Source organism: Lepidochelys olivacea, assembly GCF_965140295.1.
Source record: "Lepidochelys olivacea isolate rLepOli2 genome assembly, chromosome: 6".
Classification (NCBI taxonomy): Eukaryota; Metazoa; Chordata; order Testudines; family Cheloniidae; genus Lepidochelys; species Lepidochelys olivacea.
Window position 1 is genome coordinate 13,824,410 of NC_140416.1, and position 23,793 is coordinate 13,848,202.

Below are 23,793 nucleotides of genomic sequence, written 5' to 3' on the forward strand. Positions count from 1 at the left end.
CTCGCCTCTGTGACCCACTGCTGTTCTTCACCCTAGCCCCTTTCCTCAGGGCCACAATGCAGTCTGAACTGGCCACTCATCATCAGCAAGGGGGTAGACCTGCTGCCTCTTTCTCCCCTGGCTGCCCCTCCACAGCCCTAATACCTCCTCAAGGCCCTGTATCAGGCCCTCAGCCTGGGACTTGGTCAGGCCAAAACTCCCCCAGCTCCCCCAAAACTTCCCCAGCACTGCTCTGTCCAAGGTACCTTTCCCTATCTAGGCAGCCAGCCCCATCACCTCATTCAGTTTTCTCATTTTTTTCAACAGTCACCCTGTGCAGCCTCATACATCCTGCCATATCAATACCCCGACACAGGCCTGTGGATAAGGCTGATGTTGCAAACTTTATGTTCTGGGTTTAGTGTATGTGTCGAAGGGGGTCACACACTAGGTTGCTACTGTCGGGTGAACTTATTTCACACCCCAGAGGATCCTCACATCCCTCCATTCCCACCCACAAGCTTCCTGCATGCCACGCTCCCATGCCCCTCAATTTCAGGGGCTCTGTGTGCCCCCCAAAGTCCCTCCTCCTCCCATACTAACCCCCTCCCCCGTTTTCCCCTCCAATGACAGCAGCTCTCTGTGACTCCCATTCCCCCCATACCAGGGGCTTTGTGTACCCCATTCCTCCCCCAATAGCAGGAGTTCTGAATGTGCTCCCATTCCCCTACCCCCCCACGCATTCTCCTTCACTCCTTCCATACCAGGGTTCCCTAGTCTTCCCCCCACCAGGAGCTCTGTGTGCCCTCCATTACTCCCTCCCTCTAAACCAGGGCCTCCCTTCACTCTCAGTCCAGGAGCTCTGTCTGCCCCCCATTCCCAACTTCCCTCCATGCTAGGGGTTCTATGTGCCCCCTTCCCCCTATCCCAGGTTCTCCTAATTTCATGCTGTCTGGAGTGGCTCACAACTGTGAGTTCCAATCTCAGGGCAGACTGTCAGAAAATAGGGCAGAGAGACCAACATGGTGGTGTGTTTTATAATTAGGGTGACCATATTTCCCTATGCTGGATATGAACACCTCGTAAAATTACTCGTGAGTTCACTGGCAATCAATCAGAATTATGCAGTACAAACCTTCAAATTAACATCAAGTTGACTGAGCCTCCATTAAAAAGAAATACTGCCTAGTTGGATTCTTTTTATTTACCTTCTTATCTTGAAGGCTTTAGGGTTCCCATTTAGGGGTATGTGACACCCCCCACACACACACCTTCCCACACCTGCAGGGTGAGGTGTCACACACACACACGCCCATACACCTCTCTCACATGGGTGTATGTGTGTGTGACTGATGGACTCGACCCTTTCCCTGCCTGGTGCTCTTTGCCCTCCACACCTGGCTGGGCCCCCGGGTCAGACCTGCCTCTCCTGGTACCTGGTGCCACATCTTACCAAGGCAACACATGGATGGGGGCACGCAGGGTCACATGCCCCCCGCCCTCCATTTCTGCCAGGGCTTATACCAGAATGTGGCATGTGGCCACCAGCAGCCTTTTGGCACTGTGCAGGAGGGAAGGGACAGGAGCTGCTTCCAGCCACAGGGGAGGAGTGGAGGGGAAGTGATGACCTGGCCCTTGTCTTTGCAGAGCTCATCTCATCTTGTTCCCCCCACCGTGGCTGGAAGCAGCTTGTCCCTTCCTGCCCACACAGTATCATAAATCAGCTAAGACCTCCATGCTTCTGCTGGCCACCAACATAACCTAGATGCCTTCTGTCCCCCCCGGCTACAGCGTGGGAAGGAAGGGGTTAAGCCTTAAGAATGCACTGTGCACCAGGGCCCAGGTAACCTGATTGCAGAGGCTTCAGAGAACCCTGCCAGAGAGGTCGCTCAGCAGGGGAGGGTGCCTAGGGGACAGAGCAGCCCCACGCTCCCTGGGGGCTGGACCCAGCGCAGGGGGTGGGGTGGGCAAAGAGGGTACTAAGCCCCTGTCCGGGGGCTGCGGTGAAGCCTGCAGGGTCAGGTTGGGAACAGGCTGGAAATTGTTTCCCACCCCAGTCCAGAGCTTAGCGGCTTCCCCATGCATGCATTGCCCAGGGCTTTGGCACATGCAGGGCTCGGCTCCTCCTGGCCAGTGTCCCGGGCCGGAGGGTCTTGGGCTTTCCCGGGGTGCTGGCCCAGCCAGAGGCAGTGGGGGAAGGAAGGAGTCTACCGGCCAGACTATTGATAAGTGTAGTATTCCGAATAGGAGCTCATTCTCTGCACAGCGCTGGGAGTTGGATGTGTCCTGCTGTGTGTGTGGGGGGGGGGTGATATAGAGGAGCAGCAGGACTTGTGGGGGTGAAGGGGCAAAGCAGGGAGAGGACAGTGAGAGACGGAGCATGTAAAGGGCCGATGGGTGGGCAGCAGAAGTGACCTATAATCAGCCACTGCCTGGTACTTGCCCTCACTCTCCAGCCACTGCAGCTCACAGCACACAGCTAGGGCTGGCCAGAAACAGGACTGGGAGCAGGGCCCTGCTGGTCGAGAGCCGGCTTGCAGCAGGGGCTGCACTGACAGACCAGCAGGGGGAGCAGCTGGCCCTGCGCACTGCATCTTATCCCTGCCACCAGCTTTTCATCCCCACCCCCATCATTGGTCACTGGACTCCCCCCACCCCCCCCGGCACTGGTGGGAGGATGGCTCGCGAGCAAGGATCCGGCCAGCAGCAGGACTCATTAGTACTGATGCATGCGGGGAGACTGAAAATATGGGATAGTTTGCCCGTTTTTAAGAAAAAGTCAGGACAGCTTAAATACGGGATTGTCCCTTTAAAAACTGGACATCTGGTCACCCTATTTATAATTATATTTCACCAAACCAGCAACAAATATAAATTCCTGGATCACTGGACTAGTCTTACCATGTAGTTACAGACAGTCTCCTTAAGCTCTCCAGCCCATCTCACCACGCAAACAAACTGCACTTAGTGATAATGGTCACATAAACCAAAAATCACACCACATCAGGTTCTTCCCAGTTCCAAGAAACCAGTCACTTCCCCCTCATCAATTGGTACTCTGGATCTTACACCAAGGACAACACTGGTAGCCAATGCTATAGTGAACTAACTATAGGTTTATTAGCTGAGAAAAATAAATGTGTTATTGAGAGGTTAAAGCAGGTAAATTACATTAACAGGTGAGTCAAAGTTTGTGAACCCCAAAGGATAACAGGGATGTAGTAATCTGCCAGTTCAGGGCCACCCAGAATAGCTCTGGGGATCTCCGTCTTCTTGTTTAGTTATTCCACCCTGTTAGAATCCAAACAGTCCAGAGATAAAGGATCTTCCTTTGAATCAGTACTTATAGCTTCTTCTCCACACAACAATCAGAGACATGTTCTTACTCACACAATGGCCAATTGCTTTGAATTTAGCACTCTTCATTTGCATTCAATGAGCTATTTAATTACACGCTTAGACATAATATAACTGCCTGCCTTTACATTATAATAAGAATAGATACATGAAAAGAATACAAGTAACATTCCATTCGTTTCATGAAGTTCTAACATCTGAATACACTCTTAGATTAACACACACTTTGATCTAGGTCTATTTAATTACCAGGCATGCGTAATGCAAATGTAATGTAATAGTAAACAACAAGATATAGTTAGGCAAAAACAATGCAATTAACATCTCCTTTGATCTCTATTAACACACAAGTGAATTGGCCTGAATATATAGTAATACATTTAACTCCTTTGATAGTCACACACAAGTGAATGGGCCTATGGCTCTGGCCTGGCTTTGTCAGCATCACACCTGCCACCAGGAGTTATGTGAGCCCTTCACACCAGGGTCCCGCATTCTCCCCCCCATGCCATGGGCTGTGTGCATGCCCCTATTCTCCCATCTATACATCCCCATTCCCTCTTCCATCCCTCCTCCATATTATTTTTTTCTGGGAGATGAGTCATTCAGGTGGCCAACATCTTAAACTCCACTAGGATGCCAGGAACTTCATTTCTCCCTCATATTCAGTTGACTGATTTCCCCTCAAATCAAAAGGGTTCTGGCCATTGGTGCCCAGGGCACCACCTGAAATTTTGGAATTGATCAGATGAGGCATTTAAAAGTTATCCCATTACAGACAGAGAGACAGACAGAGAAATGGCACCAAGCGGAGTGTAAGGGCATCGCATGCCTGGCCAAAAAGTGACATTTCTAGGCCTTTTTTTTTATCCCTTGGAGAGGGCAGCATCCACCACTTCCCTTCCTCGCCCATCCCCCCAGCGTAAATGGAGAAAATTTCTCTCATCAATAGCCAGCAAAGCTCAGTACGGATGCACAGGGGCAGCCTCTTCCCCATGGTGGAAACTGAGGTGGGCTAGACAGAAATGTGGAGGGCTGCGCTATATATCTTGTGGGCACACGTACATATTTATTTGTCTAACAATGCGCACTTTAATGTCTCTTTTATCCATGTTATCCTCAAAAGGAGAATAAAAATATACACAGATCAGTTTTAAACTTTATCTATGGCAGCTACCTGGGACAACATTTATTCACAAAAAATCAATAGGAAAAGATAATTGTACTTAGGATGCTCCTCTCTCAAAACCTCGTCTCACACTCCTGTAAACCATTTCTCATTTAAATTTCTTTGAAAATTCTTGATAATTATACACAAAATAAATCAACGTCAGTCAAACATGGCATTTTAGAATTTCATTTTATGAAGCTCCTGGTTGGCCTGAACTGGGACTTATACAGTATCTGGCTAACAAGCAAATGAGATCAGGCAAAAATCGTAGGACAGTAAATAGTCAAATCATCGGCATTTATATGTCAGTGAAAGTCAGGGCAGTGAAGCTCAGCCTTGGCTGTCACAGCTCACTTAAAGCAATTTTAAAATCATGTTTGGCTACAACAGGAATTACTGAAATGTTCATTCACATCTTTATAGACACTTTCATCCAGAAGGATCCATTTGGATGTTACAGACAGGAGGGAGCAGGGGGGAGGAAACCCAGGCAAGCATTACCCAAAAAGGCAGTATGTGACATTCCAGCTGGGACCACAGATTTCTTAGCACCACTAACTACCTTCCCTGGCTTCTCCCCACAGCACCCCCATGCAGAAGGGTAGCAGGCAATCACAGGGCAAATAGCCAATGCACCATGGCTTCTTAGCCTTACTACCCTGGATGAGATATGTGTGCGGGGCAGTGAGCAGAGCAGAGAGAAAGACCATTCCCAGGGATGGGGTGGGTTTCCCATGGAGCCTCAGTGTCTGTTGGGTTTGTGGGGATTCCCTTTGAAACCTCAGGGTCTTTTGGGGTTGCCGGCTGCATCCCTCCCTTCCCCATTACATTATGCTGCAAACCTCCCTCATTGGTGTTTCTGAAGTACTTTTTCCCGCCCATGTGTTACCCCAGAGAAGGCGAGCATCAGGGCCAGGCTGTTTGGTGTCAGATTAGCCATAAAAGCACAGGATATTGATCCTCTAAGTAGCAGAAGTGGATGGCTGGCATTCGGGGGCTCTTGGAGGGAACACTCATGTGGGAAAGGTTTGCAGGTCACTGGATGGTACCACTGTATCAGCAAAATGCAGTGGTGAGGACAAATTGGGATTTTGGCGATTTGCTCCTGAAGACAGAGGTGCAGAATTTCCACATCTGGGTCTTTCCCGCCTTCTTTAATTTTGCCATACATCGATATGTGATGTGAAATGTGATGTGATGTGAAACGTGAAATAGCATTGTTTCTTTATCTTTTTGGAAGCTGCAACCTGTGTCTGATATTAAAAGAGAATCAACATTACATTTAATGGAAATTAACTTCTGTAACTTTCCATTCACAAAAGAGTTTCTCGGCCTGTTTTTGATTTCAATGTAAAGGCTTCCTTTAGGCTCTCCAGTGCCTGTTCTTTGGTTATTTCACCCCAGTCCTCAGGGAGATGGGCAGGGAGAGCATCAAACTCCTCAGCAAACTGGTGATTGAATTCCTTGAAAACAAACTTCCAGTAATCGGAAGCTGTGATGCTGGGATCTGGCTGGATAAGCCAGTCTGGAAAAAATTTGCCATAATCTTTATAAGGATGAAACTCCCCTTTTGTCTCCAAACATCTGAATGTTTTATTTGAATCCACAGAAGAGGAGCATATATCAGAGACAAGTATTCTTGTTTTATTGCACCGATATGTCCCTAGTCCTTCAGGTCGGTGCACTGAAGCAAAATGCTCGTTATGCGCAGGAGCTCCTGCTTCACAGGGGACTTTACAGAACGGACACTGCTTCCCACAGCCAAACACTCGCTTGAAGATTTCATCCTGGGGCTTCACTGCAAGTTTTGAGAGTTTTGACTGAATTTCCAGATTTTCAAAAGTGGATAAAATTTGTTTTTCCAGATCAGGAATAAACTGTTCTATAAAAGCTGAAAATTGGTCTGCACTTGCTGTGTTTTTAAACAGTATCACTTCTAAGCTATCCCTGGGAATGACTAGATCCTGCTGCAGCTTTTCACACAAATTGTCTAAAAAGGCAGAGACTGTCTTAGTCCTCTCACCTTTGGAGTATTTCAGAACATGGCTGAATTTATTAATTATTGGGGAGAAAATCCTTTTCTCCAAATCTCCCAAACTCGCCTTCTCTTTGTAGAGCATTAACAAGTGTCTCTGTATCCAGGTTTTGATAAAATCTACATAATTCCTTGTGTATTGCACATAAGTGTTAAAGTCATTTTCTTCCAACAGCTGCTTCAGAACAAAGAATTGGAAAAATCTCCGGGTGCTGTACTCAACAGACCGTTCACTGCTGAGAATGTCATCCACGATTTCTGTCCCAAGTCTCTTGTTCACATAGTCCACCAGGGCAGGTCTCAGACACTGATCACAGAAATTCCAGGCCCTGTCCTGACACTCATCTTCTCTAAGTACAGAGCTTTGAACGTGGAGAGATACTGAGGTTTCAGTTTCCCCAGACGCTGCAGAGGATCATTTTCTTTAATGAATTCTTCATGCATCGTCTGAAATGCACGAGCTTCATCCCCCAAAAAGTGAAGCTTCAGGTCAACTGCAAAGCAGGCGGTGGTGTGAAGGTTTTGAACATCAGCCTGCTGAAGCCACTCGTTAATCATCCGCAACAACTCTCTGCAATAAGTTTCATCATAATCTGCTTTGCCATTTACTTTTCCATCAGTGTAACTATTGCACTCTTCTATTAAGGATTTAGCTAAAGCCTCTGTTTTATGCCAGCATTCCTGTGTCAAGAATTCTTTCACACCTGATATTTATAGTTTGTAACCTCTGAACACTTTTAAGTCTAAGTATTCCTTTTTCATTTTGAAATTTTTTGTTTAATAAGCACACAAGCTTTTGGCATCTTGTAACATCTTCCAGACTGCACTGCCCCTGTCCGCTAGGTCTCTTCTCAGCTGGAACTCCACATCTTCAAATATGTTGCGTCTCTATAAAGGAATAAGTGATAATTCTGACAATGTTTCTGTCCACATGTTCTCCAATTCCTCTTCCAGTTCATCATTATTTAATTTGCAGTTGCTTTTCCTGCAATGGTTCAGAAGCCCATCCACTTTCTCTTCAATTTTTCTCTTGTACTTTGACAGCATAGCATCTGTTTTGTGTTGGCCTTTTTTAATATGAATCGCTTCTTGCCACTTGCTGAATGAATAACTCTCCAGTTCATTCCTGAGACTATTGGCACTTCTTCTAAAACCTTCTTTGTACTTTTCTATCAGGTGCAGATTTGCTGTTCCACTTTCAAAATACTGTTGTAAATGATTCAAAATCTTCTCTGCTTCTTGCCTCAGTTTTTCCTGTGCCTCACTCTTTAGTCTGATTGAAACATTAGTGTCTAGTTTATCTGGTGGCTGATTTTGGATGAAAGTTTCCTTTTCAGATACCCAGAAATGTATCTCCTTCCGAAAACCCCATTCCCACTCTGCATACTTCACAGACAGCTGGTTATAGGCTTCAGCAACAAGGCTGTTTCTAAAGCTGAAAATGAAGTTCTCATGTTTTACAGCATTCCACAGGCTCCTCACCCATGCAAGAAATTGGGGAATGTCATTGGGAGTTCTCTCTTGTGAACAATCTTTCAGAAATTCAAACAAATATTTCTTTAATTCATAAACCTTTTGACTGTATCCCAAATTCACTGGAGCCATGGGGGGGACTCCGTGCCACAGAGCAGGAATGTACCAATTGTGTTTTTCCAGATCATAATCCATAATATCAGAAAAGTTCATCTCTTTGCATTTCTTTTCCATGTTGGCTGCAGCTTTGGTCATTTCATTCAACTGTTCCAGGAGGTGTTTCCTGTCCCTCATGTTTTGTTCATGTGCAGACACATCACTGACGTTCTGATGCACAAACTGGCAGTTGGTTTTTTTCCCGATTTTCTCCATTCTGAGAAATGCATGGACCACAATTTGCAGAACATCTTTCATTTCAGTGGCATTCTCCATGGCCATGTTAAAAATCGTTATGTCACTCAGTCCAATCACCAGGGTGGCCAGCTCATTGTCATGTTGATAACTATCCTCCAGCTTGGCCAGTTCGGGGGCTTTCAAGCCTTCTGTGTCTATCACCAGGATGAAATCACAGCCCAGTTCCTGCTGAAAGTTCTCTGCCACTTTAATGAGTAACGTGAAGGCTCCTCGTGTACATCGGCCACTGCTCACTGCAAACTGCAGGCCGAACATGGTGTTGAGGAGGGTGGATTTCCCAGTGCTCTGTACTCCCAGCACCGTCAGAACCAGGATTTTGGACCTTCCCCCCAGCTTGGCATGAAGCTGACTCAGAACATCTGTTACCCACTGCAGTGAGATGTTGGAAACGTCTCCATCAATGATCTCCATGGGAAACCCTTCCAGCATGAGGTCAGCTGCTATGCCTGGGAGATGGGTGAATTGCCTTTGGCTTTCTGCCATTTTACCTTCTTTAACCATTGAGCATTCCGCTTCATAAAACTGCCCCAACTCACACATGAAATGCTGCACTCCTAAGGAACTGGCAGAGATTAATTTGTCTAACTCTGCAAACATTTTGGGGTCATCTTTTGAGTTTTTTGCATTTCTCTTTATATTGATCCCATAGTTTAGAAAGATTCTCCCTAGTGATGTGATTCAGGCCAAACTTCATCCATTTCAGGAAGTAATGTTTCTCCATGGGAGGTAGTAGTCTTATTCCAGTAATAAATGTAATCAAACCATCAGTAAGGTCATGTTTATTCTGCTGAGCATGTAAATCCATTAATTTCTTTTTCAGCTGAGATTTATATTTCTCAAGTGGGGTGTCTCCTTGCTTTCTCATTCTGCACAGCTCTTTTTCCACTTCAGCCAAGTTTCTCCATGTCTCCCCTTGGAGTCTCAGCTTTTCCCTCTTGTACTTTGCCACATCTTTGATTTGTGCAGTGATTTCCTTTGCATATGTGTTTGGGGTCTGACATTCCTTGTTATCCTCATCTACCTGGATGCCTAATTGACGTGCTGTCTCAGCCATGGCTTCTATACTCACTCTCTTGGGAGAAGATTTCATTATGGCTGCTATTGCAGACTGCAGAACTTTTACAAATTGTGCCTTATTTGTGGTACCTCCTTTCCACAGCACATGTGACTTGTTCAGTTTCAGCATCGAGGCTAACTTTTTCAGGAATTCCAGCGTTTCCTTGGCTTTCCCAGCCTGATTATTGAAGTGAAGCAGTATTTAGTGGCTGATCCCTGCAGAGATGATAACAGCGCATATTCTATCTCACTGATGCTCTCAGTAACTATGAACACTGCTGAGGAGATCTCTGTTAAAAAGCTAAACTGCACCCAATGCGACTCAATATCTCCAAGCAGATTTGTAACCGCGACAGGTTCTGGGAAAAGATCTCAATTCCCCATCCCACCAGGGAAATACCAGGAAATCTCAACCAGCCCATCTGCGATTGCCCGTGGGACGTTCCCAGACTCCATGTCCCAGTGGACAAAGAAATTGTGGTGCTGCTGGGAGGGGCTGAGAACCTCATTGAGGAGGTGGGACTTGGAGAAGCTGCAGCTCCCCATCCGCACAAAGGAAATGGTTGGCATTGACGTGAGCACCAGGCTCTCCTCTCTGAACCCTCTGCTCTCTGCCAGGGAGTGCGGCCTCCACTTCCTCACCATGTCCCTCATGGCCCACAGCAGTAGGGTGCACTTGGGGGTGTCGAGGGCAGGTAGCAGCAGAGGGAGGGCAAACTGGCCCATGGACATTTTGGACAGGATCTCCTGCTGTAGGAAACTGTCTGAGGAAAGCAGAATGGCACAGAGAACATCAAGGGGGTGCAGGGAATCACTGGTGTCTGTGTCACTGAGAAAAGAAAAATCTTCAGGAATATCCAGCTCTTCTTTGTCCATAGTTAGTGTTTGATCAGTGGGTGCCCTGTGCTCAAGGCTTGTGCTTCTTGCCATCCCATTCAGAGCCATGAGCTTCCTGAGGAAATGCCAAGGTAAATCTCCTGTTGTCTGAGGAGGGCAGTTCTTTAGACTTTCTGGTGTGATTTCCAGGACATCTCTCAGCTTTAGTTTCCTGCTTCTGTATTTCTCCATTTCTAACTTTGACTCGATGTACTGAAGGGCTTTTGGTCTCTCTGCAGAAAGGTAATACAACATAAACACTTTGTTAAACTGAAAATGTTTTCAGGTGGAACTCTTACTTTGGTATTAGGGCCATAATGTGAAGGAATTGCAATTATTAAACAAAAATCATGGAGGTCTGCATGCTCCTTATAAGTGACAACCACTTAGAGGGGTCGTGTAGCTGGAGTACTGAAGCACCATTTATCTGGTGCAACCTTCACAGATTTGACCCAACTGTCACACTCTCAGTCATCCTAACTGAAATGCCACACTTATGGAGAGCTATGGAAATTCTTTCAGACAGGTCATGTATTCAACTAGAAATGTGGTTTTGGTTGGCCTAAAATTATTGCAATTTTGATATGAGAGGTTTCAGCCATTCATAAAATGGCCAGAGAAGAAGGAGGAGGTGGTGCTGCTGTTCCCTCCCCCAGTCCTCCCATAACATATAGCCCAGTGGATGTGGGAAAGCCAAGTTTGAAATCCTGCTCTGAAACAGGCCCCAAATTAACTTTTCTGAGTCACCAAAAATTTCAAAATATTTTAGATTTGGTTTGACGCAAACTAAATATTGTTTTTTAATGTTTTTTTTTTTGGAACCACCACCAAACCAAACAAACAATTATTCATCCAGCTCTGCTCAGTTGCAATGCAGGCAATCCTTCAGGCAATGCATAAATTCTTCCTTCTTTCCACCTTCCTTGTTTACTACTTCACCTGATGGTGTTCTTGTCACCACTTTTCTTCTCAGTACATCACACTAGGGCAGAAAGTGAGGATGAATATGCAGTCAGCTTAATGGCCCACACTAGCAGCATATTCTACCCAGGAGACAGATCCGCAAATGTTACAAAGGCTGAATGATGACTAGAAATTGTAGCAACCAGCATGGAACTTAGAGGGAGGGTCACAAGTTGCAGGAGGGAAGAGTATGGAGAAAGCACCAGCAGGTCAGTCTGTGTGCACATGGCTCGAATGCTAAGCTCCAAGTGCTGCAGCTCTGTAAATAGTTGCTTGAACGAAGGGCTGGCTTAGTTTAATAAGACTGGATCCTCACAGAGGAAAAGATTGATGGATGAAATTGAAGCAAATTGAGAACAAACAGACAAAGGCGTATAATTTAAATAACACCAATATCTTGAACACTAGAGGTGTAGAAGCATTCGATGACAAAGTCTGTGAGTACGCTGTTCGAACATTATGCCAAGATGACCAGGCTCATATATGGTGATGAGGATAGAGCCATTGCAAAAACATGCAAGATGGAGTATTTAGGAAGAAAGGCGAAGATCATTTAAATATGTGCCTATAGAATTCAGTACCATGGCTTCCGAGAGATCTTTCTCATACCTGAGCGAGAAGATGCAATAGAGATGCTTGAACCAAGCAATTCCCCTGGGCTGGACCCCATCTGTGACCGTGAGCTAAAGCACTTTGGGAAGAAGGCTAGAGCCAGGTTGTTGGACATCAGAAATTACTCAAGCATAAAAAAGGAAGGTACCTAAATTGATGGAAATCACCAGTTACTGTTTCTCTGAAATCCGGCAAGGATCCCTCTTTTCCAGGGAGCTGTTGGCTTATATCTTTAACCAGTCTCCTTTGCAATATAATGGAAAGAACAGTACAGTCAAGGCTTCTATGGTGGCTTCTAAAAGAAGGAAAGGTAGAACCTACCCAAATGGCTTATGGGCCTTTGCACTCAATGACAGACTTGCTGGTGGCCTTCTGGCAGCCTCTTAGCAATGGCTTCCAGAAAAAGCCACCGCAGTCATCAACAGGAGTCTGTTTTAAACTCAGTGCAACATTTAATGGAGTCTGGTATAATAGGCAGTGAGATGGGAGTTTGGTAAAATGCACCTCTGGATAAGAGGTTTCCTACCATACAGGAAAAAAACCCACTAAGATTAAGTTATACTCCTTCAAAGACAAGGAGGCCAGGATTTCTTCAGGGCTCAGTATTAAGTCCTGGTGTTTTTTTGCTGCTCTCCTCTGGTCTGTCAGACTACCTGAAATGATTTGAATACACCTATGCAGACGATGTTGCACTTCATACCATGGGTCTTGAAAAAGATATATGGAGAATGGATTGAATGAGGACTTAGAAATCGTAACTAGATGGGCAACGCAACATAAATTCAAGCTCAATCCAGCAAAAACAAAGTCCACCTACTTTACCATAATTATAGGAGGTTCAACTACAGTCCAATCTTCACACTGGCTGGAGAAGGTATTGCTGTTGAGAAAAATCTGCTATACCTTAGAGTGACATTGACACTGTACTCATGTTTGGACCACAGGTCAAAAAGTTGGCAGCCAAAGCAAAGAAGAGATTGGCTCTTCTATAATGTATTGCAGGTACCAACTGGGGTTCACATGTTTGAACACTGAAAACAACATGCTGCTCAATATCTCATCCAATACTTGAATAACTCTTACCTGTCTGGTCACATTTTGCTCTCAGTAACTTTGCCAAGATCAATGTTGTGCAGTCATCTGCAATTCACACACTAACTGGAGGTGTAAGATCCACTCCAACAGCAATTTGTAAAAAGAGTTTTTGATGTTCAACCACTTGAGAATCATAGAGAAGAATAGCTATTTTGGCATGGAAATTATCTCATTCCCTATCTGAATGTCATCACTGTTCAGGTCTGTTCAGAAACTGGAAAACCAACTTAAGGCTGAAAAGATCCTCTTGTTTCCAGAAGTGCACAAAGGCTACTGGAGAAACAGAAACACTTGATGATGCTATGAGGGTAGAGTGTGTGAAGCAACATGTACACCCACTAATCCCTCCACATGAATCTATTTACTTTAATAAATATCTCTCCCTTTGGGAACCTTGCTCAAAGGAACATACGGAGTTGGCCACCCTAAAGAAAATTGTAGAAAAGCCCATTTGTTGCGGTTCAGTGATGAGACAGAACACAGCTTTATGCAAGCAAACAGGCTGGTCAGCGGAGATGGGCTGTTCTGCCCCCCCTGCCTTCCACCTTCTCCTTTTATTATATTTCTCCCCCTATGCATTACACACTGCTACACAAAGGAATGTATGACGTTGATTCATATGCTTAGTTACCATCCTCTATCTACTACAATCCTGGTTCTCAGGCCTTCAGCCCAGGCTAAAGAAACCTCCCACAGTTGCTGTCCAAACAATCAAGTTCTCAGGGTTCATATCTAGCCCTTGTCCTTGGATAGAGCAATGTGTGCATTGCTCCTAGGAAACAGTCAGGGTGTGCCCCGCCTGCTTCCAGGTGGAATAGCTAGACATTAACCCTTCATCTCCCCTTTTTTGTTTATTGATAATTGGCCATCTCATGGTAGCCGCCAATTTGTTTTATCATGCTATTTAACTCCCAGACAGACAAGGTCATAACCTGGGGAGCTTTCCAGGGCAAAAATTTTACAAAATCTTAACAAGGAAGGAATACATTGTACACAGCAACAACAAAAAATAAGCCCAATAATTACAAACACAAAATAACCAAAAGCTTAACATCTGCAATATAATCATCTAAAAGGGATACACTTCTTTTACTACAATTGTAACCAGCAAAAGGCAATATAAGTATCATTCTACTAAGACAGCAAAAGGTGCCATCACTTAAATTTGCAGGAATATAATTAAAGGTGCATGAACCACAAGTAAAAACCCATCCTGATGGTAGGATGATATGGCCATAATTATATGAAACATTAACAGCATGGGAACAATTTAAAAGGGATTGAGAAATTTTTTGACAGCCCAATGGCACCTTTGTACTAGTGCAGTTAACTACACGCGCACAGGTGACATTGTGAGCCCCGGCCGGGTACGGTGTGTGAAGGAATATAGCCGTGCGAGGCAGAGTATAGTTGGCCGGGCCCCAATTAGCCATGCTAAAGTACTGGGAGAAAAGATTAGCATAAGCAAAGAGCAGTATCTTATTCTCCTTCGGGCTTGTAACGGGGGAGGCGCTTCCGAGCCAACCCCTACAGGAAATAGCAGGCACAAAAGGCACACAATCATCACAGAATTAGCAGTGATTTGGACGAGAATCGCCACAAACAAAGTCTTAGGAGTTTCTGGCTGCTGATCTGCTGCCAGTTTTCGTTGAGCCGTGGCGACCAATGCTTTTACTGCTCCCCCTGTCACGGGCTGGCTTGGGACGTTACGCCTCCTCCGTTTCCGTCCCGCCGTTGTCGACTCGGGGGGCAACGCGGTCTCCTCCAAGGTCAGCTGAAACTCTGGTATGGGATTCGACAGCCCCTGGTGCCATGCCATGTTGTTTAAGTGCTGGTCGCACGCACCGGGCTGGAACCCACAACGGTCCTGCAGGGAGAGACACAGCAGCATATCCCCGACCCCAAGTGATTAGAGGTGCTGGGCCCAGCCACTGTGGATCGGGCAGCTGACGGTAAAAGACACGCGGTCTTTCCAGTACCTCAGATTTGTGAAAATGCCGATCCGCAGGGGTCTGCTGATCTGCATTCAGTGTTAAATTATTTAAAGTAAACAAGAGGATATACATCTGTTGTTGAATGTCTCCTAAGGTTCGGAGATGCAGCTCCCCTTGTTTTAATTGTTTATCTAGCAAGGTTTTGAGTGTGCGATTGGCACATTCAACAATGGCTTGGCCCGTGGAATTATAAGGGATTCCGTGTTTAAGACGGATGTCCCAGCGGGCACAAAAGGTGGAGAGGGCTGCAGAGCAGTAGGCTGGGGCATTATCTGTTTTAATTTGGCAAGGGCGACCCATAACAGAAAAGCAGGCCAGCAAATGGTGAATAACTTTGTTAGTGGCTTCCCCACGTTGTGGGGTTGCCCAAAGGAAACCTGAATAAGTATCAACGGAAACATGTAAAAATGAATAGGGGCGGAATTGTGGTACATGAGTAACATCCATTTGCCACAGCTGATTTGCTGCGGTACCTCGGGGGTTAACGGCATAAGAAAAAGTAGGAGCAGCAGCAGCACAGTGGGGGCAGGAACGAACAATGGAACGTGCATGATCAGCAGGAATGTGAAACTGCCGGGCCAAAACAGAGGCAGACTGATGAAAAAAGGCATGGCTTTCAATGGGGTCAGAAAAAAGGGAATTTACCTGACCACGCAACGCGCGATCGGCGCGTGCATTGCCCTCAGTGAGTGGCCCAGGCAGAGGGGTATGACTGCGAATATGAGCAACAAAGTAAGGGAAATGACGAGTGGCAAGAAGATGCTGTAAAGACAAAAACAGGCGAAGGAGATCTGCATCAACCTGAGGGGTAATGAGGGCAAGGGGTAAATGATCAATTACCTGATAAACATAATGGGTATCCACAATTAAATTAAAGGGACAATCAGTAAAAAGTTGAAAGGCCAAAATAACAGCAGCCAATTCTGAACGCTGTGAGACGGCGAGTGAGACAACGTAGATCCAAAGCCTCCTCCGCCCCGAGTTTGATCCTCGGCAGCTGGCACCTGATAGGGGACTAAAATCAATTGTGCAATTGACCGTCCACACGGGAGCGACTGTGGAAGATGAGTCCACACCTGAACCTTAATAATGCCAGTGTAATCAGCATCAATGACCCCTGGAATGACAAAAAAGCCCTGTTTCCCAGCATGTGAGCGAGGGAGAACAAGACCTACAAAGCCGGCAGGGAGAGGTCCCGTCACCTGTGTAGGTATGGCACAGACCTCCCCTGGCAGCTGAAAGTCAGTGTCCTCCTGCATGATCAAATCAAGCCCTGCACTTCCAGCAGTCGCTGCCCTCATAGAGTCTACGGATTCCAAGGCAGAGGAGCGATTGCCTGAGTAGGAAACACCCCCGTTTGGCCCTGGGTTCGGGGGGGACCCGTCGCGCGGTTTCCCGACCCGCTACGACACTGATTAGCCCAGTGATAACCTTTCCCACACTTGGGGCACTTCTTTGAGGGTCGGGCTGGTGCCTTAGATGAGCGGCACTCCCGCTGAAAATGACCCTCCTTTCCACAGCGGTAACAGCGCTTCCCCTCCTTCCCAGTTTTTCTGAGGGCGGCAGCCAGAACTCCAGCCTTGTGGGCTTGTGTGCCAATGTTCTGGCACGCCCGCAGCATGTCTGAGAGCTCTAAAATACCAGAGACTTGTGCTGCCTGGAGAGCACGGCGGCAATCCTCATTTGCATTTTCAACTGCCAATTTTAACAGGAGCTCGTGAGCTGCCTCAGTGTTATCCACCTGTCGGAGGATAGCCTCCTGCAATCTGTTGGTAAAATCCAAAAAGGACTCTAAGGCACCCTGACGGATACTGACAAAGCTTTTGGTAGGCTTGCCTGAATCCGGGACCTTCTTGAAGGCATGCTGGGCACAGGTGGAGATAATGGGGAAGACGGCCTGAGGGAGTTGAGACTGCATCCCAATAGTAGCAAACTGGCCCTCCCCTGCCAAATGCTCATAAATGATACCTTGCTCTCTATATACCTGGGCTTGGCGTTCTGCCATCTGCCGATACTCACTAAGCCAAATAACATACTGACTGGGTGACAACATCATGCGCAGCAGCGTTTTCCAATCCTCAGGGATTAGGGAGTACCCAGCACCCATCCCTTCAATGAGACCACGCACAAAGGTGCTAGTCAGGCCAAATTCACGAATTGCTTTCTTTACCTCTCTAACCACCGAGTATGGCAGAGTGGTCCAGGTGCCCACGGGGTTGCCCTGGTCATCATTCTGCCAGGTCACCGGGCAAACGGAGACCAGATCAGCCAGCTCCTCTGCTGTAAGATCTGATCGAGCTTTCGCTGCGTGAACCATTTGTTGCACCAGCGAAAGCTTCTGAGCAGATGCAGATGACTCTCCGCGGGGCCCCATGGGGGGAGGGTGATCACACACCGGCTCCGGTGGGGAAGGCCAGGGAGGCGGTGGTAATAGAGGCACTGGGGGCGAAGCAGGGGGAGGGATGGCTGCAGGAGCGGACGGGGGTGGCAGGATCGGCAGCTCCTCTGTTGGTGCTGAAGAGGGCCTTTCCAAGGCGACACGCTGTGTCGCATCGCCAGGAGGGGGGATGACTGCAGGGGCGGACGGGGGCGGCGAGAGCACCAGCCTCGCGAGGGAGGGTCTGTCTGAGGCGACACGCTGTACCACGTCGCGGCAGAGGTGCCAGGCATGTAAAGCCTGCACGGGTGCCCGAGGCTCTTTGTGCAATGTCTGGCCCAATCGCTCCCAGTCCGCTAGCTTAAGGCTTCCAGCTTCAGGATACCACGGGCACTTGGCACGCACCTCCTGTACCAGGAGAGTGAGTTCTCGAGCCGGGCAGTCATGCTGAGCCTTACGCAGCAAATACTGCAGCTCATTGCGGTGTTGCACTTGCAAAGCAGAGAGGGAGCTTCCCATACTTACCACAATGAAAAATACTCACCGGGATCCACGAAGTGGATGAGTGACGCGTCTGAAACCCTTGCCGGGCGAGGTGAGTGCTGAGGGCCCCACGTTTGGGCGCCAGTTGTTGCGGTTCAGTGATGAGACAGAACACAGCTTTATGCAAGCAAACAGGCTGGTCAGCGGAGATGGGCTGTTCTGCCCCCCCTGCCTTCCACCTTCTCCTTTTATTATATTTCTCCCCCTATGCATTACACACTGCTACACAAAGGAATGTATGACGTTGATTCATATGCTTAGTTACCATCCTCTATCTACTACAATCCTGGTTCTCAGGCCTTCAGCCCAGGCTAAAGAAACCTCCCACAGTTGCTGTCCAAACAATCAAGTTCTCAGGGTTCATATCTAGCCCTTGTCCTTGGATAGAGCAATGTGTGCATTGCTCCTAGGAAACAGTCAGGGTGTGCCCCGCCTGCTTCCAGGTGGAATAGCTAGACATTAACCCTTCACCCATTGAACAGTATCAGTCACAAGGCAAACAGATTCATGGGTACACTGATGGTTCATCAAATAAATCCTTTAAGAATGGTGGCTGTGGATGAAGAATGTCTTCATCCAGGACCCTAGTGGAGAACATACTCATGGTACCACAAGAAATAAACAGAGCAGAAATAGAGGCCAGCGTTGTGATCTTTGTTGACAGGTGTTGATCCTCAGTTCCTTTAGAAGAAACCAGAATGCTATCATCAATGCAATGCATAAAGAGGTTTGGAGGATCAGAGAGAGAGGCAATAAATTAACTTTGGAATGGATTCTATCACATGTTGACATATACGGGAGTGAGATAGCTGACAACTGTCCAAAACTGGAAGATCAGAAATTCATGAAAAAACTCATACAGATACAGACAGACATCATCTTCCTTTCCAAATGCAGACAGATGGACATCATACCAAAAGGACTGAAGGTAAAAAATCCATTACAATCTATATACCACACAGACTATGCTGACAGCTTGTGCCACACACTCTCAAAGAAACTGTGGAAGCACCTGATCAACATCCTCTACAGCAAAGAGGGAAAGATTAAGAATGAGCTCTCAAAACTGGATACTCTCATAAAAAAACAACCCTCCACACAAACTTCCTCGTGGCTGGAATTTACAAAAACTCGACAAGCCATTTACAACACACACTTTGCTTGTCTACAAAAGAAAAAAGACACTAAACTATCTAAACTACTACATGCCACAAGGGGCCACAGCAATGGTTCCCTTAACCCACCCGGCAATATTGTTAATCTATCCAATTATACGCTTAGCCCAGCAGAAGAATCTGTCCTATCTCGGGGCCTCTCCTTCTGCCCCTCCACCCCCACGAACATGATACAGTTCTGCGGTGACCTAGAATCCTATTTTCAACGTCTCCGACTCAAGGAATATTTCCAACACACCTCTGAACAACATACTAATCCACAGAGACCTTCCTACCAACACTACAAAAAGAAGGATTCTAGGTGGACTCCTCCTGAAGGTCGAAACAACAGACTGGACTTCTACATAGAGTGCTTCCGCCGACGTGCATGGGCTGAAATTGTTGAAAAGCAGCATCACTTGCCCCATAACCTCAGCCGTGCAGAACACAATGCCATCCACAGCCTCAGAAATAACTCTGACATCATAATCAAAAAGGCTGACAAAGGAGGTGCTGTTGTCATCAGGAATAGGTCAGAATATGAACAAGAGGCTGCCCAGCAGCTCTCTAACACCACTTTCTACAAGCCATTACCCTCTGATCCCACTGAGAGTTACCAAAAGAAACTACACCATTTGCTCAAGAAACTCCCTGAAAAAGCACAAGAACAAATCCGCACAGACACACCCCTGGAATCCCGACCAGGGGTATTCTATTTGCTACCCAAGATCCATAAAACTGGAAATCCTGGATGCCCCATCATCTGAGGCATTGGCACCCTGACAGCAGGATTGTCTGGCTATGTAGACTCCCTCCTCAGGCCCTACGCTACCAGCACTCCCAGCTATCTTCGAGACACCACTGACTTCCTGAGGAAACTACAATCCATCGGTGATCTTCCTGAAAACACCATCCTGGCCACTATGGATGTAGAAGCCCTCTACACCAACATTCCACACAAAGATGGACTACAAGCCATCAGGAACATTATCCCCAATAATGTCATGGCCAACCTGGTGGCTGAACTTTGTGACTTTGTCCTCACCCATAACTATTTCACATTTGGGGACAATGTATACCTTCAGATCAGCGGCACTGCTATGGGTATCCGCATGGCCCCTCAGTATGCAAACATTTTTATGGCTGACTTAGAACAATGTTTCCTCAGCTCTCGTCCCCTATTGCCCCTACTCTACTTGCGCTATATTGATGACATCTTCATCATCTGGACCCATGGAAAAGTAGCCCTTGAGGAAGTCCACCATGATTTCAACAATTTCCATCCCACCATCAACCTCAGCCTGGACCAGCCCACACAAGAGATCCACTTCCTGGACACTATGGTGCTAAGAAGGGATGGTCACATAAACACCACCCTATACCAGAAACCTACTGACCGCTACCTACATGCCTCCAGCTTTCACCCAGACCACACCACACGATCCATTGTCTCCAGCCAAGCTCTACAATACAACTGTATTTGCTCCAAACCCTCAGACAGGGACAAACACCTACAAGATCTCTACCAAGCATTCTTACAACTACAATACCCACCTGCTGAAGTGAAGAAACAAATTGACAGAGACAGAAGAGTACCCAGACTTCACCTACTACAGGACAGGCCCAATGAGGAAAATAACAGAACGGCACTAGCCATCATCTTCAGCCCTCAACTAAAACCTCTCCAACGTATCATCAAGGATCTACAACCTATCCTGAGGGACGACCCATCACTCTCACAAATCTTGGGAGACAGGCCAGTCCTTGCCTACAGACAGTCTCCCAATCTGAGGCAAATACTCACCAGCAACCACACACCACACCACAGAACCACTAACCCAGGAACCTATCCTTGCAACAAAGCCCGTTGCCAACTGTGTCCACATATCTATCCAGGGGACACCATCATAGGGCCTAATCACATCAGCCACACTATCAGAGGCTCGTTTATCTGCACGTCTACCAATGTGATATATGCCATCATGTGCCAGCAATGCCCCTCTGCCGTGTACATTGGCCAAACTGGACAGTCTCTACGTAAAAGATAAATGGACACAAATCAGATGTCAAGAATTATAACATTCAAAAACTGGTTGGAGAACACTTCAATCTCTCTGGTCACTCAATTACAGACCTAAAAGTGGCAAGTCTTCAACAGAACTAAGATGGAATATAAGCTGGCCCACCAGGGTTCCCCACCCTCAGCTGCTGGTAAAAGTTCCCGCCACTTGGTAGCTGGGTGGGACACAAGGGTGGGGAAATGCTCCCAGCACTGGCAGCTACTCCCCTGGTCATGGTGGTTTTTTTTGCAGCAGTGGGAGAGCTCTTTTCCAGCGCTGGTGCTGCGACTACACAGCCACGTTAAAGCATTGCCACGCTTGGTCGTGAAGACATCCCCTAAGTCCAGACAAGGGTGAGGGCACAGTGCCCCTCTTGCTTTGCCTTCATTCAGATGGGAGGCAGTAATTTAGGGCAGGCATCTAACAGCAGAAAATTAATAGAACCCCACGATGGCTCAGCTGTGCTGGCTGACATGTTCTGTGTGAGAGACCAGAGAACCACATCTCCATCCATTCTCCTCCCACCTTCAGCCATGGATACACAGTCCTTTCCTCCAGCTCTTGACACAGCTCCAGGGATTTATGCCTCTTCTTCCTGTCCCCTTGTCAAATTGAGAGAGAGGAAACTTGTCCCTGAAGCGGTTTCCAGAGCTCAGGTGCCAGTTCTGCTCTCCGAGAGCTTCTCCTGCGGCTTGTGGGCAGGGATGTCCTGCTCTGAGGGGCCAGTGCTGATGGGACACCTCCCCAGCTGCAAAGGGAGGTTACTGGGGGACAAGGAGAGGCCCTTCTGGCCTATGCTATGGAAGGACTGGGGGAGCAGGAATATCTGGGAGGACCATGGGAGAGAAGGAATGGTGGGGGCAGCTATAACCTCTGTAAATGCCCCCATCATCAATGTCACGCATCCTTAGTCAGGAGTTCTCTCCCTGATGATTGGCCCATGGTACAAGAGATCCTTTGTTCAATCACTGGGGATCCCCATCACTGATGATCTTTGTGAAAGGCAAAGGAGGCCTTTGCAGCTGAGCTAGGATCTGTGCTCTTTCTCCCTCCCCACCTACGACTGCAGTTTCTTCTTCTCTCCACCTCCTACAAGGAGGTCAAATATATCCCGTCCATTGATAGCCACCTTTGAAGTTCAGGTGTGGACAAAGCACCCTTTCAGTTAGGCTAAATATGGGAGCAATTAAATACCCCACGGTTTAGTGGGAGCAAAAACAACAGAACCCACCACCCAAGGCATGGACCAGCATGGCCTGAGTAGTAGGTGAGACAAGCAGGCTGAGGAGAACCCTAGGACTGATTGCAAAAATGCAGGGGCTGGGGAATGGATTTATGTTGCAGATAACTATCGAAAGGAATAAGGAAGCCAGCAGAAACCCAGAGAAGCCTTGGTAATGTGGCTGTGGAGGAAGCCAAGAAAAAGCCCTTTGTTAGGGCACAGGACTGGCTACAAGCAAGTTTGCATTTCTACTGTGTTCAGGGAAACAGAGCTGTGTGCACCTTCTTCTTAAGTAAACAAGATTGTACCAAGAAATATGGGACATTTATAATCAATTTCTCCTCTTAATGGAAACAACCTGGAGAGGCCCCGAATACTGCTAACCACTTGGGCCTAGAGGCAACACTATAAAGAAATACAGTACACGCAAAAAATGCCTTTAGCTTGAACTGCAACACAAAACCTTAACTCTGAATTCATACTTCCCCCGCACGAAAAGAATAGATCATGTATCTTCACATTTCTAGAAAGCTTATGTTAATGTTGCTGATGTCACAGTTAAAGTTTGTCTTACAGTTGGAGGTAGTGGGCAGTAGCCTGTGGAATCGCCAGGTCTATCAATAAGAGTGATTAACACAATCTGTGGGTTTTAAGGCTTGATAGAGGAGCCTCCGAGTCTAAGGCCAGCCATGCTCTCTGGTTTATTTGGGCAGATCCTCTGAAGCCTGCTTGTGACACCCGTCACCCACAGGGCCACAGACCCCCCAGTTGAGAACCACTGTGGTAGAATAGATCCCTGTCAGCCGAAAGAGTTGAGGCTTTGTCTTGAGTTTTCTACACTCAGTTACTGTGCTTGAGTCAGTCTCTCTCACATGAGAAGAGCCACACTGTGAATAAACAAAGGTCCTGCTGTGTCCAAACTGGCACTGCACTCACTCAGGTGGGGCACTAAGACTTTTAGGAGCTCATCCCAAGGCTCTTTGCAGAGCAGTGAGCTGAGCCACTCTATGGATTCTTTCCCAGTGGATGGTGGGAGAACTTGTCTGTCCTTTCTTGGGACACAGGGGGAAGGGTGGGAAGGCATTGGAGAATTAGAAGCACTCAAGTGCAGCTAGCTTGCATCCATACTACAGAAAGGTCATCTTAGCTGGTGAGTTGTGCTAACTTAGTCTTTAGCCTGTGCCCCGAGGAGCCAGCTCACTTGAGTTATAAGCAGCACATCTTAAGGGTTTTTCTGTGTGGACAGGAGTCAAGTCAGGGCAATGCATAAGGTGTAGCTCGAGTTAACTCGGCATCTCCTTTTGAATCTGAGCAATATTATCTGCAGAATACAATGAAAATACTTCACTCTCACAAGCCCCATTCACACCTGGCAGTGCCAATCTCTTCTAACCATGTTCACTGCCACTATA

The 23,793-nt window shown here is 47.1% G+C and overlaps 2 protein-coding genes across 5 annotated transcripts; both read right to left on the reverse strand.

The window, feature by feature from the left end:
- Nucleotides 1–7,430: 7,430 nt before the first annotated feature.
- LOC311522770 (up-regulator of cell proliferation-like) lies at nt 7,431–10,616 on the reverse strand (the record flags this gene model as incomplete). Its single annotated transcript, XM_084632238.1, is given in 4 exon segments — nt 7,431–9,038; nt 9,040–9,677; nt 9,680–9,857; nt 9,861–10,616. Coding segments are annotated over 4 exon segments (3,180 nt in total).
- A 2,899-nt stretch (nt 10,617–13,515) lies between these two features.
- On the reverse strand, nt 13,516–18,409 carry LOC311522510 (uncharacterized protein). Of its 4 annotated transcripts, XM_084631913.1 has the most exons (4): nt 17,947–18,409; nt 15,866–16,040; nt 15,671–15,787; nt 13,516–14,898 (listed from the first exon to the last, which is right to left on the reverse strand). In XM_084631913.1, exons 1-4 carry the CDS (start codon nt 18,156–18,158, stop codon nt 14,362–14,364), a joined length of 1,041 nt encoding a protein of 346 aa, XP_084488039.1. In that variant the 5' UTR covers nt 18,159–18,409; the 3' UTR covers nt 13,516–14,361. The 4 variants fall into 4 exon arrangements, 2 of the variants coding, with proteins under 2 accessions (XP_084488039.1, XP_084488038.1); XR_014712148.1 differs by having other exon boundaries at nt 13,516–15,787; nt 15,866–16,029; XR_014712149.1 differs by having other exon boundaries at nt 13,516–15,737.
- Between the last annotated feature and the right edge of the window lie 5,384 nt (nt 18,410–23,793).

What these genes read in the sequence shown, in the direction of transcription:
- LOC311522510 (XM_084631912.1), bottom strand. Translation starts at nt 17,921, where the DNA reads ATGGGAAGCTCCCTCTCTGCTTTGCAAGTGCAACACCGCAATGAGCTG. An exon ending in CATACTCGGTGGTTAGAGAG is followed by an intron (nt 14,899 to 17,195) that starts GTAAAGAAAGCA and finishes CTCTCCCTGCAG; the next exon opens with GACCGTTGTGGGTTCCAGCC.